The 19,458-nt window shown below is 45.3% G+C and overlaps 1 protein-coding gene across 7 annotated transcripts in view; it reads right to left on the bottom strand.

Annotated features, from left to right (window-relative positions):
- Window positions 1-309: 309 nt before the first annotated feature.
- The window catches only part of TRAF2 (TNF receptor associated factor 2), a 29,459-nt gene continuing 10,310 nt past the window's right edge, over window positions 310-19,458 (bottom strand). For 6 of the 7 annotated variants that reach the window (XM_062591136.1, XM_062591141.1, XM_062591139.1 and 3 more), the window contains exons 5-11: window positions 16,269-16,430; window positions 13,348-13,422; window positions 11,338-11,412; window positions 10,267-10,626; window positions 9,120-9,297; window positions 5,851-5,999; window positions 310-5,063 (exon numbers count right to left, since the gene is read on the bottom strand). In XM_062591136.1, coding sequence (XP_062447120.1) covers window positions 4,845-5,063; window positions 5,851-5,999; window positions 9,120-9,297; window positions 10,267-10,626; window positions 11,338-11,412; window positions 13,348-13,422; window positions 16,269-16,430 — 1,218 coding nt within the window. In that variant the 3' untranslated portion in view covers window positions 310-4,844. The remainder of the gene's footprint in view (window positions 5,064-5,850; window positions 6,000-9,119; window positions 9,298-10,266; window positions 10,627-11,337; window positions 11,413-13,347; window positions 13,423-16,268; window positions 16,431-19,458) is intronic. The other variant, XM_062591143.1, reaches the window with a different exon arrangement.

Below are 19,458 nucleotides of genomic sequence, written 5' to 3' on the forward strand. Positions count from 1 at the left end.
TGTCCCCTTGCTTTTCAAAGGTTCAGTAGTTGGGCTTGGGGAATGGTCACCTTCACTGAGGAGGCTTCTTCACTGCCTGCTTCTGTTGCAGCTTGTTTCAAACCCATAGGTCTGAGCAATGCTGATGCCACACCAGCTCCCTTTGGGCTCCAGGTACAGCACTACCACAGGGAGGAGAGCCCTGTGTGCAGAAATAAGTGCCCAATCTGCTGCCTCCCAGCTATATGTTGCCACGAAGCATCCCGCTGCTGTAGCTGCCTCTTCTGCTGTTGGAGCCAAACCTTCCAATGAACTATAGAACAACAAAGCTCTTCAAACTGCTTTTATTAGTGGCTTCTGAGCCTGTAATAGCATAGAGCAAAATTTGTTTCACAGTGATAGCCTGAGATGGGTGTCCTCAGAAAACTGGCCAAAGGAAAAAAAAATAAAAACACTAACAAAAAAAAGCTCTCTTTTGCCAAGTGTCCATGTTCCAGAAAGGCCTTCAGAGCTGCAACCAGGGAAAATTACCTTACCAGCTTGCAGCAGATTATTGTCTGCCTCAAGCAATACAACAGAATTAACCCTGCAAACTCCAGACCTCTAAAAACTGAAAGAGGGCTGGACAGAGCTTGCAGCACCAGATCTCCCTTTCATAGCCATGTTGCCTGAGAAAGACAACACCAAGGCAGGCAAAAGCTTTTGTCACAGGAGCTTGGTATGTGCTATGCTGTGCCCTCTCCAAGAGCAACACAGCCCCAAATAATCCTTATCATACACCAGAAAGGGTTAAAACTGATTTCTGTACCTAGAACAGAACCTCCTGTTTGTCTTCTGAGCATTCACTCTTGCAGAGGAGTGCACAGCCCCTACTGCATGCCATCAGCTGAGCTAGGGGCTCTGCAGACATCCCCCAGGCACTACACCACAGCGATCTGACCCCCCCTCGCAGTTGCTGGCTGCTCAGCACCCCAAAAGCAAAGCCATTCACATCCATTTTTACCAAGCTTCCCCTCTCTCCCCCACCACTGAATACACTGAATTCCCACCCTCTAAACTAGCAGAGCTGATTTTCCTCCCCCTTCCCAGGCCTCCGCTGGGCAGGAACTCTCCCCTTCGCACCGCAGCAGCACATAAATCACTTGTGGGGCCTGGCAGTGGGAAACTGCCCAGCTGTTCCAGCAACACGCCTCTACCTTGATCAGGCTTCTTTCTTTGCTAGGCTTTTTTTCCTCCTAAGGCAATAGGGTGATAGTGGCAATGGCTTCATACATCCTAAAGGACATGCTCAGAGAGGGCCGGGAAAGGAGCTCTGTGCACAATGTAAGGAAGTCCTTAAACCGGGTATCGCTCTTTACCTCCTGGAAGAGCCAAAAGCGAGGTGGGAGCTTAAAGAAGAGGCAGGAGCAAGGCAGGGTGCAAGCAGCGGTGGCCCCCAGCCCCACTTGGTTCTGCAAGGGGCAACTCCAGGTGGACGTCTCATCCACTGACCGTCTGCGCTTGGGAAGACCTGGGCAGGCCCCTGTCCGTACTGCAGCCATCACCTTTTCACAAAGCAGGGCTGCAGAGAGGGGCTCTGTGATACGGGGGGCACACAGGCACCACAGCTGCAGAAACCGCTCAGAAGGAAAGGGAAGCAACTGGCATCCTGCAGAAACCCCCCTGCTGTGGTTTGGCTCAAGCCTGAAGCAGCTGGAGAATGGCCTGGGGGGAAGGAGGTCCCTGTTACTTCCAAATCATAACTGCTGCCCGTATTTTCCACTGACCTTATATAAAGCAGTAAACCCTCTGCCCAGGAGAGGAACCAGGCCAGCCCCCACAGGCAGCATGTTGGCACAGCTGCTTGCCAGGCACCGTGCGGATCTTGGCGTGCCCCATCGCCATGGCCCTGGCCGTACGAGTAAAGCCTCCATGAGGGTGACTGCTCTGCAGGTTTTCCTCCCAGGGAGGCAAGTAGATGCTACAAAGTTACTCAGCACACCCTGTAAGGATGGCGGCAGTGCAAGGATGGCCTGCTGCTGCCATCCTGCCTGTCCACCCTCCAGCCTCACCCCCTGCTCCAGGCAGGCAGCCGAAGCTGCCTTGATAAGTGATGGCTGCGCCTCCTCCTGCTCCACCGGCAGATCCAGGCCACCACCTCTTCCTGTCCCTCTGCTCCTACTGAAACAGCCGAGTCTGCCCTGAGATATGGCCTGTGCGCAGCTGCACGCTGGGCCCGAGTACAAGAGCAACCACAACAAGCATGGCAATATCTGCATGGAGACTTCGAACAGGGGCTCAGAAATCATCCCAGCACCCTTCCACAGGCAGGGAGAGCCACCCAGCCAGCACAGAACCTTTGGGTGCCTGAGACTCAGCTTGGCTCAGGATCCAGCTGAGGTACCCACCAAACTTGAGAAGCCACATCAATCAGCCAGGTACAGTAGGTGCAGGGCACCCTTCTATACACACCAGGGGTGTTCACCACTCCCCATTCCAAGGAGAATTCACTCTCCTCACACAGAGGCAGCGAACCCATCTGCTAGTGGCAAAGGGCCTCATGGCTCTCCAGGCAGTTACAACAGCCTCTTTGCCTGTCCCTCCCAGGGCCCTCAAACAGCTACAGCAGTTGCACAGGCCTCATCCAGTTTCCCTCTGACACCAAGCCACTTTCCAGCAGCTAACCCCCAAGCTAACACAGGAGAAGAAAGGACAGCAGGAAGCCACAAGCAGGGTACAGCTCAGAGCAGGGAAAATTTTGTATTTATCATGCTGGCAGGAAGAAGAGCCTCAGCCTGGCACCCATACAAGGCTTGGCACCAGGCATGGATCTGCAGCCAGCAAAGGGGCTCTGGGCCTTCCTCCACGGAGTGCACCACAGCTTCACACATAATTGCTTTTTGGTTCACTAGCAGCGATCACCACTCCCCCTTCCAAAGAGAATTCACTCTCCTTGCACAGAGGCAGCGGATCCCATCCGCTAGGGGCGAAAGGGGGTCATGGCTCTCCAGGCAGTTACAACAGCCTCTTTGCCTGTCCTCCAGGCCAGAGGAGTAGTACAGGAGCTGGAAAGGGTCAGGGCACCTTTTGGGAGTACCTACTATAGCAAGGTGGGCTCAGCAGCCAGCTAGCTGGCTCTTGTGACCAAATATCTCCAAGGACATGGATGAGAGAGAACAGGAAGAAAAGGCAGAAAGCCTTAAGAGTCCAACCTGGCCAACAGTCACTCTAGAGTTACAAGTGGCCACCACAAAGCAACTCTAAAAGGACTAGCTGGCTGTGATGGAGAGACATTACAGCACAAAATACGCTTCTCCACGAAAAACAAAGATTTTATCTCAGATAAAGATGCAGAATATTTGCTGCCCAGAAGGGAGCAGTGCAGAGAGCCTGGAGACAATAAGGGACCAGCAGGCTTCACACAGGGACTTCTCTGACCTTCCCAGGTCCTAAGCAAGTGGCTGCAAAACTCTCTAACAGGCCAAGAGGCTGAACAGAGAGAGCGTGCTCTAGAGCACATTAACCAGGAGCCACTGGATATTGGATCCTAGAGATCAGGGAAACCCCCATTGGGGTTGGCCCTGCCAGCCTGGCAAACCCAGAACATTACGGCCCTGACTAAGTGCTATGCGGAGGGCAGGGGCTGGCCAGCAGCCGCTCACTGTGAAGGTGAACAAGATGTGCCACGGCTCTGTCAGCATTGCAGTCTCTGAGGTGACAGAGTAGGTGCAGATGTACCTGAGCATCAGGTAAAGATGGTAACAGAGCTTCAGCAACTGCAAAGTGCCCAGGAGCCTGAGAAGGTTCATGTGTCAGTGCTGCTACAGCTTCTCAGGGACTGAGATTAAAGCCAGCTCAGGAGGGTTTCTGTGCAAGTCAAGACAGCTCCTAGCCCTGCCACCATCCCTCTCTACTGCTGCTCAGACTCAGGTAAGCAGACAGCCAGAGAATGGCAGGATCTGGCTGAAAAAACCTCCATGAGGGCATGCACATCTCAGGTCACTGAGCCCTGCACACCCCATGGTTACCCTCCAGGACAAGATAGGCAGTCTCTAGGGAGGACTCCATTCTTTCTTTCACTGCAGAAATCCTCAGTGGTGCCCACATGCTCTCCTCTAGGTGTGCAGTTGCTGATACTGTCTGTGCTGTTCCCCAGTCCCACCAGACTGTTCAGAGCACATGATCAAGAATCCAACTACAGCCAGAAACAGGGCACTGCTCCCCGATGCAGCGTGGCTCAGCACCTGTCTCTGCAGATACCAACAGGACCAACAAAACAGTGGCAAAAAAGTTCTCTCTCCAGAGGCCCCAGTTAGTGCTCAAGTCCATCTTGGCAGCTAAATCTGTCTCATACCTTCCCCATATATCAAAGCATAAACCAGCCAGCAGCACAGAGCAATGGCATTCCTTCAGCAAACCAAGCTTCCAGTAACAGAGACCTCCCAAGAAAAGCCCAGAAGGCTGAGCTGAACATCCGTATAAGATGGTGTTCGGGCAGCCCAAACCTTGTTTTGCTACAGAGCACTGAAGCTGTGCACTAAACTGGTAGAGCAAGAGCTGCATTTGTTTCCATTTGAAAACCAGACATTGACAGCTCAGATATTCAAGTCCCTGCAGGAAATATTCCTGTACCCCGCAGATTGTGAACATACACCCAAACTTATCAGGAAAGGTCTCTCTGACACCAGGGAAGGGAGTTCCCTTCAGACACCTCGTTTTCACTCAGAGCGGAGAAGGTCCCTTTTTGGGAAGGGGATAGCTCTGGGTTTTTCCCCTTCCATTTTTTGCCTCCCCTCACTCCGAGGCCTGCCTGAAGGGCAGCACAAGAGGGAGGATGCCCCACTCAAGGCTGGCTCTGCATTCACTGCTCCCAGAGGTGAGGAGGGTTAGAGGCCCGTGAGATCTACAATGGCTTTAATAAAGATGGCGTCATCACGTACGTAGGAATTCTTCGCTTCCATCACGGAGACAGGGCAGAAGAGCGGGCAGCCACTGGCAATGTTCATTTCAGTGATAGGTCGCTGGAAGGAGGAGGATGTCACATCAGGTCGGAAGGCATCGATAATGTGCTCTCGGTTGTTCTGATCCAAAAGCATCAGGGTTACCTATGGGGAAACACAGAAGTATAAAAGAGTGGCTGAATAAAAAACACATATAAAAAGCAATTTAAAAAAATCCACTTAGTCTGGTGACCTGCTCACTTCAAGCCTGTGAAAAGTGCAAGTGCAAATGCAAATTTAGCCACGCTATGCAACTACAGATCTGAGAAATGTCTGTAATTAGGGTCAGTGCACAATGTCACTGAGAGCTGCAGAACCACATCCTGCCCTGTCACTGGAAACTTGTGTGACAGAACAGAAGCTCTGTCAGACTAATCGTGAAAATCTGTAACTGGCTGGCATATAGTTGCTACCAATATTTCAAGCAGTTATTTCACTCAGTCCCAGAGAGCCTTAGTTTACACTAAGGAAAAAAAGACGACACTTTCCTTGCATCAGTACTCTCCTGGTTCAGCTTCAAAGTGTTTTGCAAATCTGCAAAGTCCAGGAACTGAAATCTGAACTTCTGATGTTAAGTAAGGAACTGCATCCTAAATTCAAAGTCCAGAAATGACAGTGGTCCCTAGGCCGAAATTAGCACAAAGGCTCTGCTCACTTTCTAAATATGCTGTTCTTCTCCTGTCACTGACTTTGCCTTTTTATCTGTCCTCCCTTGCAGTACTTGGTACTTTCAGCAGGACAGGGGAATCCCAAGAGTGGCTGATGTGTCAAAAGCCTGTCTTATTCTTGTGCTTGCTAAGTAAACCAGACTGACAGTGACTAGAAGCTCATGTGGGCACAAAACCACAGAGGAGCTCATCTTTAGGCAAAACAGGCTTTGACCCGAACCTACCTTCTGGTTGAAGGGCCATCGCAGAAGCGCATCATTGGGGCCTTTCATTACCACAAAGAAGAGAGACAGATGGGTCCCACGCCCGGTGCCATCCCCATTCAGGTAAACACGCAGACACATCTTGTAGCCATACTTGCTTGTGTAGAAAGCTATCAAAGCATTGCAAAACAGACACCATGAGCGTTAGAACCAACAAAGCCTCACACCAACAGTTTCTTTTGAACTCTGTGGACCCTAGAAGAAGTAAACTTTGGATATTATCATATCTGCTCCAAGGAGAGGTTCCAAAAAGTCACCACATAAAGACAACAGTCAGATATGATCTCAGACTGAAGTTCAAAGTAGTCAAAGATAAGGTAGTAACAAGCCTCCAGGTCTAGATAATATGCTCTTGTAGCACAAACCAAGGAAACTGCTAACCCTTCAGACTTTCCCTATCCCACCACTACAAAAACTCCCAAGAGAAAGCCAGAAGCTGGTGTTCTGTCTGGGAACTAGTGCAGCTTGTCTTCCACAGGCCAAGCACCTAGTGAGGAGCAGCAGATCAGGGCTTTGTCATCTGCTCCTCCACTGACACTACCCAACTCATTTTACCTGCTCACACCTCCCTACCCATTTCACCTACACTGAATAATTTCAGGGCATAAGCTACTTTCTACTAATACCCCAAGCAGCATATCATAACAGCCCTCTAAGTCAAGTTGGGGCTTCTGAGTAGTCTCATAATCCTGAGCATGTAAAACCTCTCGAGGAACTGGAGGACAGATGATCGAGCAGAGCGTAAGGAGTATTCAGGGAAAGGTTACAGACAGCCGAAGTGCCAAATGCCTTGCGTGCTACAATACTGTGCTCAAGGCACTGTCAGAACAGTGAACTGGGCATCTTGTTTTCCCCTAGCCAGGGGTAGCAGGGTAGGGAAAGCCCATAGGAAACAAGGCAAGTGCCAAGCAAGCCTTCACCATCCAGCTGCTGATGGTTTTCAAGCAGGAGATTAATACTGTCCACTTCAATGCCCCTGAAGAAGCTTTCTGCTGTGAATTGGCCTAATACCTTTTTGAATTCTCTTATGCTTTTTGCCTTTGCAAAAGCATATGCCAACAATTTTTAACTCTCAGTGCTGTTGAGCTTTATTTGTTTAAACCTGATTTATTTCCTTGTTCTTATGTTTCAATATAAAGCAAATAATTCATCCATTTCCCTTTTTTATCCTATTTATGATTTTATAGCCCTCTCTCATCCCAGCAGTCTCTTTCCCAGACTGAAGAGTACTAGTCTATTCATTTCATATGGTAAGAGAAAAACACCTCCACAGGATTTCTTAACAAAACCTAACATTCATTTCTCAAGCTAATTTTCTCAGCTAAATCAGCAACAGAAATGAAGATCTCTGATCTAGAGTGGCACAATCAAGTACAAAAGGAAACAAGGCCTTGTACTTTGCATTTGCAAGATAAAAAAAAAAAAAAAAAAAAAAAAACTTTTCTCTCCATAAACATCCTCAAGTACTAGGCAGAGACAACCTGTATCTTCCAATTCTTCAAGTCACATCCAAAATGTTTCATTAACAGATTGTAGACAACAACCAGCAACAAAGAACATACTGTCTGGTGCCTCACAAAGTATTGTTTTTCATTTGATGACACTATTTATAAAAACCCTGATCCCACAGCTATGAGACTGACATTTGACTGCCTTTCTCTCTAAGGTGATTTGCCATGCAGAACTATTCACATGACACCATTACTGGGTAGAGGACTGAAATCAGCCAGCACATGGCATGACAGGAGGTGAAAGCAATTGCAAGCTGCAGTTTTGGGCACAGTTCTGCTGATCAAAATGTCTTGAGTTCACCAAGAGGTCTCCTCCCCTTTCCTTCCCCACACCTTCCCACCCTGTTCCCTTTCCTGAACTGACTCTGATGCACATCATATCCCTCCACAAGCTGACTCAATTTTTCAACCTAGAAAAAAAAACTCAGCCCCTTATGTGACGGCAAGTTGCATGAGCTCATGGAGGGGTGTGAGGAGCTCCAGAGCTCAAAGTGAGCAGTAGACATGTGGCCAGAGGTCAAGAGGAAGGAGCTGCCAGCTCAGGTCAGTCTCTTGAAACTGCAGTTTTGGGACACATTTAGGTTGAGAAGCTCTCAAGCACTGCACAGAAAGTAGACAGGATGCAAGTCTTATGGTCCTATCTCAAAGCCAAACAAAACAGACTTGAACCCAATTTCTTCACTTTGGGAAAAAGAAAGGAAGTGCTGCCCCACCAGAATATGACAGAGAGCTGGGGTTTTCCACAGCTGTCACTGACTTTTGAAAGGAAATGGTAATTGCAAGCAAACGGTTTCAGTAGCACTTCAGTTCTCCTGAAAGGGAATCCTTTTTTCAAGTTTTCAAAAGAAAAAGCAGTCAGCATCCAGAAAACAGACTTAAAATTAGCTTTAAAATTTCAATTGTTTTTCTTACATTTTTGTGTAACACAACTTGATTTTGTGTTACACCAGGAAGCAGGCTCTAGGTTCATGTGCAGCTCTTGGCACTGGATGTTTTTGAAGAGCTCTCTGTCAGGCTTACCCCTAAGCTATTCCTACTCAGCAAAAACAGAAATTCACCTTCTCAACTATTTCTTAATGATTACTGATGTGAGCACCAAAAAGAGCAATGAAATCCTGCAAAGAGATGGTTTCATCTCACAGCTGCAATCCTAGGATGTACTTTCATAAGCAAAAAAGCCAGCTCATAACCAAATGTTTACCAACTGATTTATTTATTTATTTTTAAAAGCACTAGGAACAGCGCTTGGTTGGACAAGTTCTGTGAGATGACTCCCCCTCCTTTAACAGCTATTCAAGCACTTCTCTGGGTACAGTTTGGGTTTTTATTTAGACGTTGTCTCTTGTAGCTTCATGCTCTGGACACTAAAATACATTTTTGATTTCCTCCTTTGCTTAATCACTTATTGCTAGCTGTACTGTCTCCATTTTAATTCTAACTAAGAAATTACACAGGGCTGTTTTGGGGTTGAGGACTGCATTTTCCATTATGGGAAAGAAAAAAGGTCTTCTGTAATGAAAAAGCCATCTCTTCCAGTAGAGCAGTTTCTTTTACCCCAATTGTTAAAAAGTGGTTCAGTCTCCGCTGGGAAAGGGGAAAAGAAAATAGTAGTATGTCTGAATGGCCATGCACCTCACATGCTAAGTTCAGCACTAAAAACCCCACACCCAGTTGAAGCACAAAAGGCTTTTGCTATTTTTCAAGTCTGTGAATAATAACCTGGAGAGAAGATCGCAGGAGAGCGGCCTGTTATCGCTTCCTGACGTTTCCTGGCAAATTCTGTTATCTTCCAGATGAAAACACCATCGTAGGTGGAAGCTTCCAGGTTACGGATCTTTTCTTCCATCTCAGCCATGGCCAGATCTTTGAGTCCAATGCTCCTTTCCAGCTGCCGAACCTGCTCAGTGGGATACATGGTGCAGCCTTGTTAGAAATATGTACTGTTGTGAGATCTAAGAAAGTCAGCAGACACTGAAATCTCCTTCAGGCCTAATCTTTACTAAGAAACACTCTCCAGATGTGACAGAGGTCAGAAGAGGGGAGAAACTTAACATAATAAGCTAATTTACTAAAGCTTCTTTTTGAACCCGTCATTCTGGAAGAGATGCACTCATACAATTCAATGCCTGAGCTGGAAACCATCCTGCAGTGAGCAGAAAAGTCCTCTTTTCAGTGCAGTGAACAGTTTGTTTCATTAGCAATATAAAAGATGCTGCTGGGAAGGGAAAAAAAGTCAGCATTGTGATAAAACTAGACTGAGAAACAGAAGAGCGAACACACTGCCAAAAAAACCCAAGCAAACAACCAAAAAGAACCCTAACAGTTAATCACTGCTAGATAATAGGATTATGTCTGTTTTGGCAAATCCCTTATCAAGGGAAAACAAGTATGCTACAAACTGCAAAACTTCCAATCACCAAGACAAAGCAGCAGCACTCAACAGGAACTGTGTGAAGGCATACCAGCTGGGGCAACCTCTTCACACTGGCTATCCATGCTCTGCTAGGTACAACGCTATAACACAGCATCAATGACTAGATTCCTTTTGAAAGGTCCAGAAGGAGATCATGCCCATGAATTCAAGAAGATTCAGTGAAATGCTCTGTCTCACAGGAAACCGTAATAACAACTCAACATGTGCGTAACTTGATTCCTAACAGAGACCTGAATGCTTTATGCACATCAATTTAACGTCCACCTTCCAGGAAGCTTTCAAGGGCTAGGCACAGACACAAATATTTTAGTTCTGTCTTCAGATTTATGGAGATTGTTAAGAATCTAAAGTGAGATGCTCTAATTACAGGAAAAGCGAACTGAAAATGTCTCTGAGCAGAGCGCTGGAAAGCCCAAGCCAGTGGTTACACACCTTGTTACTCAGTGTTTCAATTTTCTCCTGGTCTAGTCGATGTTGCCGACTATACGCTTCAGCTGTTAGAGATACTCTTTCCACCTCTCGATTGAGCACGCAGACAATGTTCTCAAAGGTCACCGTTTTCCTCTCGAGGGCCTCACACCTTCGTAGGAGCTCCAGGGGCTTGGAGAGCTCTGACTCAGAGCACAGAGCATTTGCTGCCAGCAGTGAGGAGTTGCTTTGTGATGAGGAAAGGGCAGGATGATGCTTTAGACCTCCAGAGGCAGTCTTGAGGCTCAGCACAAAATTCTGTAGCATATACAGATGCTCCTCCAAACACTTGCTTTCATGTTCAGATAGCTTTTCATTTTCCACCTACATGAAGAGAAATACATCCCATTCAGCAAGCTCAATCTACGCTGTCACCATCCACAGAACAAATTCCTCCTCTTGAGGTCACAACGTTAGCTTTAAATTATAAAGGGGAAAAACCAAAGAAAAACAGTTAAAAATGGTTGTTGGAAAGTTTTTTGAAGAAAAGCTGCATTCATATACAATGATGGATGTTTAATGTTTCCCCAGCTGTACATACTGTTCTACCCTGTCCTCCTTCATTACTTCCCACAAGGGCTCAGTCAGAGTACCAAAGGACAAAGCCTCATGTAATTCCCCTAGGGAGGGTTGTACATCAACACTGCCATTAGGAGCTGGGAAAACTAAGTCACATGGAAAAATATTGACAGGGCCAAGCTATGGCTGAAGAATAAGGCACCAGATGCTCAGTTTTGTGCTTACAGCTATAAGCATAGTAGCCATAAGGAATCTCAAAGCACTTGGGGTATTCTCCAAGGATAATATTTCCTTCTGCACTAAGGACACAATTAATTCATTCTCTGGATACTAAAAGTCTGGATGGCAGATGATCACTCATGTACCTTGCATTTGCAAAGGGTTTAAAGCACCACTGTGTTCAAATATCTGAACACAAATATCTGTAACAAGTTGGATTACAGCAGTGTGCAGGTTATAACTAACACTGGAACTGAAGATAGGTCCCTAGATAAACAGGAACAGGCAAGCCCTTACCATCTCAGCACATCCGACAACCTGAAATCTGCAAGGCACTTTACATTTGCCACAAGTCTTCACATGGTCCTGAAACTAGAAAGAAAGGAAAATGTGTTAAATAGATCTTGTGTGTCTCAAGTGGCTCCCTCTTCATCTCATTGTCCTCAGTTTTCTGAATTTCAAACTAGAGAACAAAGACACCGCTAATCACTGTTTTTCAAATTTTGTGGACACTTCCTGCCACTAGGTTCAACTTTCACTGTAATTTAAATACAGCACTGACACCTGGCTACCAGGTCTGGCCCCTCCAATAGGCATGCAATAAAAAAACAGTAACGAGCACAATATACAGCATGCGCTAGGGATGCTGAGTAATAAACTTGAAGTTTCATTGAGCTTAGACAAAGGGAGAGGGTTGAGGAACAGCCTCATGAAAGATAGTCATTTACTTTTGTACAGTTTTCAAATTATACCTGAGTAACAACAGCCATGGCTAATGCAAACCACCTGAAGGCAGGACAATTTGAGAATGATGTTACAGCCCAGCAATTCTGCTAGCTTTTGCTAACACTCCACCTTATCATGCAAGTCTAGAAGTTTCTTCCTTCTTTGCTGCATCCTCCCTTGTCACTTCTGGTGTCATGGTACCCAGAACAGTTTGCACACACTATCCAAATTCTTGACTTCATGTGACCCAGGCTGGAACATGCCTCAGCTGGGTATTTTCACTTTCAGCAAAATGTTATAAACCTGAGATCAAAAAGCCCCTCCTGCTTCTGCCTGAGTAGTTGCAGTAACTCCTGTAGATACACTTGTGCAAGGAAAAATTATCTGCCATGTCTAGTATCCCCTTGCTAGAGTACAGAACACTGCACCTCAGTCACCTGAAATCCGGCAGCTGCCATCAAAAACTGACATGCTGAATATTTTGCTGGAGGAGGTGCAAAGAACCCCTCAGACTTCAAGATGAATCCTTTGGGTTCCCACACACAATGTATGATTAATGGTAACAAGCACTGGCACATTATCATCTTTTGATATACCTCTCAACATTAGGTATCAGTGGTCTATTCTGAACAACTATATTCTATATTTAACACCTACATCTGCCATAACAGATGTCAATTAAAGCTGTTTTTTTAAAGCATTTTTACAAAATAAACTCCAAGATTCATCTGACTTTCTTACTCAATGAGTCAGGTTACTTGGAGTTATGCGTTGCAGGACTGCAGCACAACGTCTGCAGTCAGTCAGCAAAAGACTGGAGAGAGATAAAAGAGGAAGTTAACATTTAAACAAACTATAGATCACCTGCAGGAATCCTAGGGGCACAAGCCTAGTGTCAGCTAGACACCCACTTCAGACTGCAGACAAGCAGATCACTATCACAGATCACAGCACTAAGTCCTTAATTATATTGGTTACTCTTCACTCATCCTTTTGATGCTTCTTTATTCCCTGCCCTACTACAAAAGCCTTTTGTTACAACAATAATAAAAATAATTGCCCATGTCAGGCAGGACAGTTTCAGATGAACATGGTTTTTGAGATGCTTCCCAAAACTTTGATTTTTACACTTTTGTGTCCTGCCCCAGGAATCAGCAGTGTGGAGGCACTGTTAGAAATGGATGATTTGTTAAAAATACATTAGTTTAGGGAAAGCAATCCCCTCTGCAGCTAATTACAGCAATGGTTGATACAGTTGCTTTACGCAGAACAAACTACGCTTTCAACTAGAGTGTGCTCTTCCTATAGGAGGCTACGTATCCAATTGCAGTAAATACACAAGCCAAAGCTAGGCGGCATTATTTAATGCTAAACTACAAGTGCCTGATTAGCCTTGTTCACTAGCATCGTACCAGTATTTTGAGCCATGTGGAAAAGTCAAATTTGCACAAATGACAGCTACTTAATCGCTTTCCATGCTCCACTCTTATGGACTCCGTTTTCCTCCCAGCTCTCCGAGAACTCCAGTCATCCAGGACCCAAAACACCGCCACCACATACAATCTGCAAACATTCAGATACCTTCTCTCTTGGAATCTTCTTTTTCCCACAGCCTTCGCAAGTCAATGGAAATTTAGGGCAGACTTCATCATGAGCCTGTAAAAAAATTGACAGGAGACTATTTAGTCATCAAAAAAAGACCTCATAAGGTTGCTACGATGAACACAATTTAACATGTATATACTTCATTACAGAGGAGGGCTGTCCTTTAACAACATATTCTTAAATCTTGGTCGCACTGATAAGTCCGTATGCTGACTCATTCCTATGATCTGCAGGTTACTAGAGTTTTGGGTGTCTACATAGCTTTCCAAATCCCAGCCTCAATCTAAAAGTTGCTAAAATAATTTTAAGAAAAAAAATCAAATTACTGCTTCGATGGACAAGATAATCAACAGGAAGTTCCACTTACAGCTCTGCCAGGAAAATACATGTTCAAGTAGGTTAAGTGAAATAAGCCACTGTCTCAGTAAGATAATTTGTATAATTTTTCCACTGTAATGGTATTTCAGTTAACTGAAATAAGAATTTAGATCACACTTGTCACTTGCTGAGCTGTCTGATAGTGTCTTCCCATGCAAATCAGTTTGCTAAATCATTTTTCAAACAAAGAAAAATATTTTAGAACAGTTTCATTTAATAACCCCTACACACAAGTACCCACTCTTGCAGCCTGCAGCAAAAGCACATGATTTGTTTCACAGCCAGAGACACTGAACAAGCAATCACAGCAATGCAACACTCCTGATCCTCAGCAGATACTAGGGCCAGCAATACCAGCTAAATTGGGAATACCAGAACATCCCCGTTTTCTGTATCATTTCCGCAGTGCTGAAACCTTCTCTTTTCACACCAACTACTTGAAACAAGTGAGCAACTTCATACCTCACTTCTCTAATTAAGGTTCCAGAGAACTAGTTTTGCTTTTTTGTCCAAGGTTACGTGATGCGTCACTGTAAATTCCATTAATACACAGTTCAAAATTCAGATTAAAAGATAAGCATACTGAACTATCCCTCCACAGTAGTCATACACAAACACACACAAATCAAATGTTCAAAGTAGTTATGAGAAATCAAACGCTTGGAAAACTTGGTCATATTCATTCTGTACAAACTTAACAGCATTAAAACAAGTTACTATTAGGAGGGGGGGGGAGAGAGAGAGAGAGAGATTGAGAGAAAACATACACACTAGCTAAAATACTGTTACCACATCAGAAACTAGAAAGCGAAACCCATTAGTGGCTCAGCTTTGGCTGATTAGTTACTCTCTCCTTTTTATATTTTAAATGAGCAGAGTCAAAAAGATTTGCTGCGCTGTCCCCAGAGAAGCGATTGCCCAGTCTGCGGTTCAGTTGGGCAACGCTAACTGCATATATAGCTAGTGCGGACTGGTGCCACTGTCTACACAGGAAATTCAAGAGCCGGGGTGCCTTACTTCATCCCACTTGCAGAAGGGTTGAGCCCTTTCTTCCACCCACCTATTGCTCTCATGTTCTAGAGACAGCAGATACTATCTTCCCCGCGACCCACAAAATGCTGGCATCAGAACAGACGCTATGGGCTGGCTGAAGGAAGGAAACTTCATTGTAAATAGAGCTATTTAAAACTTACCTTTTACTGTGACAGTTGCTATGCATTAAATTATTACCGCCTCTCAAATGAGCTTTACGCAGTCCTCCCCTCCTCCCAGCTATTCTAAATATACTATAAAGCATTTATCTTCCATTTAGACTCTGAAGTAGCACCAATATATAAACTACAACTGACACGCATCTCAGACGTATACTGAGCTTGCAGGAACAAAAAGGGAAGTGGGAGTTAAACACTACAGCTACGCTGGAACTGCAGCCAGTCCACATCTAAACTTAAGACACCCAGAAACATTAGCGTTAACCAGCAGAGATCCAAACATCTAGACAAACATTTTTGTAAGTTTTTCCAACTCTTCTGTAATCTCCCCCATCCCACCCCTGTGCCCCTTGCCTCTCTACAGGGGTGTCAGAGAGAGCTGTGTAAATACAGATAAATGCTACCGCTGCTTGAAGAAATCCACCCTACTCGGGAGTCAGAGAGCAGCATTCAAGCCTGATTCGCTGCACTCCACTTCCCCAGGCATGGAGCAATCATAGTTTTTACAGCTCTCCCAAACTCATATCCATGAGCTCTGATGCTATAAGGACAAGCCTCTCTTACACTCAAGTGTAAACCTCAAAGGTTTTAGGCAGCTCTTGGAAGCCATCACGTTGAACAGGCTATATAAGAGCAGTCTCTCTTCCATTATGAATTTGTCCTGAAAATAAAATTAGATCAGCGTAGGAGAGATGAGACAATAATAAAAGAATTAAAGCAGAGCAGGATGACACTGGTCTGACTTGGACCTTAAAGGCCTCCAGCTGCCTCAGGACCAACATGTCACCCATCAGTTGTAAATCAAGGCACAGAGCAGCCCACAGATCAGGCCTCCAGAACTTAACAGATGAAGTAGAAGATTAAAACTGGGCAGAGTTAGTAGTCTCCACAGTAGTGCCTCGTTCTTCCCACTCAGCTAAATCCCAAACCATTGATTAATCCAAAAATCAACTTCCCTCCCTAAAAACAAACAGCAAGACAACCCAGTAACACCTCGGTACAATGCGCGCAGGTTATGCCTCAAGCAGAACAAGTAGTTCTCTATTAAGCTTAATTGAGAGACTGGGATACCAGTTAAAACCTTTGGAAGGACCAGGATAGTCCATGAGCATTTGTTCAGGGCGCACGTGCTTATGGGTTACCACCGCAGCTACTGAGTCCACCAACACCTGCCTGTGCTCCTTTCAAGAGCAGTGCAAATCAGCACTAACAGAGAATATTCAACACTTTTTCCCTTGCCTCTAGGTCCCAGACGGCCAGGCCTGCCTGTGTGTGTAGCTGCACGTGTGCATGCCGTAGCTCTCGTACCTTTATATCAGGAAAGTAGAAAAGCGATTTGCAGTATTTGCAGTTGAGGTTTCTCTCGGGGCACTCGCGCTCAGAATGGCGTTCCTTTTCATTCAGTTTGATCACTCCCTTACATGCCTGGCACTCAACCAGCATGAACAGGCAGTTCCCTTCATGGCAGCTCTGTGACAACAAGAGCAGCACATTTCAATACAGCCGTACAGAAAAGCGCAGACACACGCACATGCAAAGAAGATGGTTTCAACAACACAAGCTGATCCTCCGAGGTATGCGAAGAGCACTTCCTAAGGAATGCCCGGATGGGCTGCTCTGCTGGGCCTGCACAAATAAGACAAAAGGGAAACCCGTGGTCTGATCTGACTGTCATTCGGGATCTCAACTCTCTGATAAACTTGACTTGAGCTATGGAAGAAGGTACTCTTTTCCCGTGTTCAGCCTTCAGCTGAAAATGACTCTCCTTGCGTGGTGGTGGCACAACAAGATGTGCATGTGCTCCTCAGCTGCCCCATCCAGAACCTGCCATGTTAACGTAAATCCTTTGTCACGGAGGCTTTTCAACTGCACTGGGCAACCCATCAGCATCAGACTACGCTTCCCTGCAGCTAAGGGGCAAAGCCGGCAGCTGAGAAAAACCACCTTTGAAACAGCTGCTATAAGACGCCTCTGCCAGAGCCCTGGCAGGAAGGTTATCAGAAAAGGGCAGGATTGCCAGAGATGCTAGATACAGCAGAATAGCAGTAGAGTTGGTGTAGGCTGCGCAACTCATTTCCACTGCAAATATTCTCCCACAGCTGCAGGTTGCTCTTTGAAAGCTATTAGCCCCCTTTGAGCAGGGCAACAGCAGCCCCAAGCATTCACAGAGCTGAACGGCCGGCATCAGGAAGGGAGCAACTAAAAGGAAGGAAAATTAACAGGAAAGCAGGGAAAAACCACTGTAGTGGAACACAGCACAAGAGACAACACTGGCAGGGCTTTGACAGTCTTTAGCCCAGATTTGGCCACAACCAGCAAAAAAAGGTCATAGTACCCGAGAACAAGAGCCCATCACAGGCTTAATTCTGCAGTCCAACACTATGGCTTTCACGTAAGTTGCATAAACAGTGGCAGAAATGATGCCACGGGTTTCACAAGAGTCTTGCTCCATTATGTTTTCAGAACAAGCATCTTAACTGCAGAAGAACTTCTGCTTTTAGCATTTTTTGGTTTTATTAATTGATGTTTAAGACATTTCTTCAACAGACACTTGATTTGGGGTTTACTGGTTCAATTTCAAGATTATGTGTCTGCTATGTTGAAAAAGCATTTGAAAGCAGCAGTTTTACAACACATTCCTAAAAACAGACTCCAGCTTTGCCTATTTGCCTTGAACTACAAGAATACTAGACTATTGGACACTCAAGGAAGCCTTCTCCAAATTCTTGTGTGTTTTATGATCTCCACCATCCCAGAGGAATCATTTTTTTGGGAAGATTCTAGTCTGAATTGGTTGTGGGGATGAATTCCCAGAACATTTGAGTTTTGGAATAAAAGCCTTAGACTGAACTCGACTTGGCCTCAGCAGAAGAACTTGCTCTTGGGCCAAAGGAGCACATGCTGGCCTAGGCCATGTAGAAAGTTGTCAGCCACATTCAACTAGCTGCAGCCCTTGCATCATTGCCACCCCTGCTTCAGGTACGGTCAGCTTGATTTTGCAACAAAAAGTTAAAAATGCTACACTGGAATATATTGAGTCTTAGTACACAACTGTTTGACTCTTAAGGGACATTCAAAGGAATTACAAATTTCTGACCCAACAATCAGCTCCTCAAACCTTGTAGGCTGCAGTTAACAGTTGCAATCAGTCCCATGAACAAGGGAACAAGATGGAAGGGACTATCCAATCAGGTCACAAACTCAATCACTGGGAAGTAAAGTCCAATCATAACATCACATTAATGCCACCAGGCATCTGTACGTTTATAAAATTGTGATTTGAATTAGTCTGATACTTATTTCTGGCAGCCAAGCACTATTATTAGCAGCATGAACTACAGTATTGACAGATGTGCTTTAAGTGTGCTAAAAACATTGACTGTGCCAACCAATTTGCAGGACAGAGTTAGTGAAAAGATCTCCCTTCCTTTAAGGGAAGTTTTCATCAGCATGCAAAGCTTCATCTTAATCACTTAGATCGAAATGGACAACCTTATGCCGACACTTCTTAAGAGTTAGCTTGACTTTAACATTAAAAAGGAAGTTGTTGATACAGGTTATAGTTTATGGCCCAAAGATGGTGGTGAGCAAAGCCAGGCAGAGCCAGACTTCACAGAGGTGAGTCAGCCAAGGCTGTGACCCGGAGGTGTGAAGGTGTGGGCCTTACACAGAAGGGTCGTCACAGCATTAGACTAAGAACAGCACAGGCATTCAGAAGAGGAGAGATGAGACAAAAATCATAACTGGGACAGAAACCTTTCACATACTGAGGAAATCAAGCCTGTGGTGAACAGCTTAATTTCTTTTAAATCTGATCTCCTTAGCTTGTCAAAAGAATTGAAAGTGTCTCTTTACTTCAGTGGGATTTTACATAAGTGAGTGCATGTGATCATAGGTTTGGCACCTGCCTACTATCTAGAGTCCAGCAAATTCCTCGCTGATAGTGAAATGTTGCCTCAAAACTTCCAAAGTTCTGTGTGCAAACTAGATTTTCAAAGGGGTTTTCATCAAGGCTTAAAAGCAACACATCACTAATTTGAACTTTGAAGTTAGCAAGTTACAGCTTTACATTTTCAAAGGGGCAGATGCTTAGGCTGTTGATTAGGTGGGCCACCACAATAACACTGACCTGTTTTAGAACCAAGTACTAAGAGCAGACCCTCTACAGCTGGGGCTTTCCAACCCCCTCCCACACACATTTTCTGGCACTCCCTGTGGCTTACCTCCCACAATGCACGTTGGACAGGAAACAAGCTAGCATCTAGGCAGCCAGCTACATAAACTGTAATTCAAGGACTGAAAAGGGAAGCCAACTTTTGTTTGTTGATCTCAGCTCCAGATCTGGAAAGTAAAGATGGATCAGATTCTTCTTTCCAAAGCAGAAATTCCTTTCGGTCCTCTTTATGTGCAAGTGCAGGATATTGTAACAAACATACCCTCTCCAAAGAAAGGAGATCGATCTCTGGGTATAATGATGATCAGACTGGAGCTGTCTGCA

The sequence above is a fragment of the Rhea pennata genome, chromosome 18, assembly GCF_028389875.1.
Source record: "Rhea pennata isolate bPtePen1 chromosome 18, bPtePen1.pri, whole genome shotgun sequence".
NCBI classification, from domain to species: domain Eukaryota; kingdom Metazoa; phylum Chordata; class Aves; order Rheiformes; family Rheidae; genus Rhea; species Rhea pennata.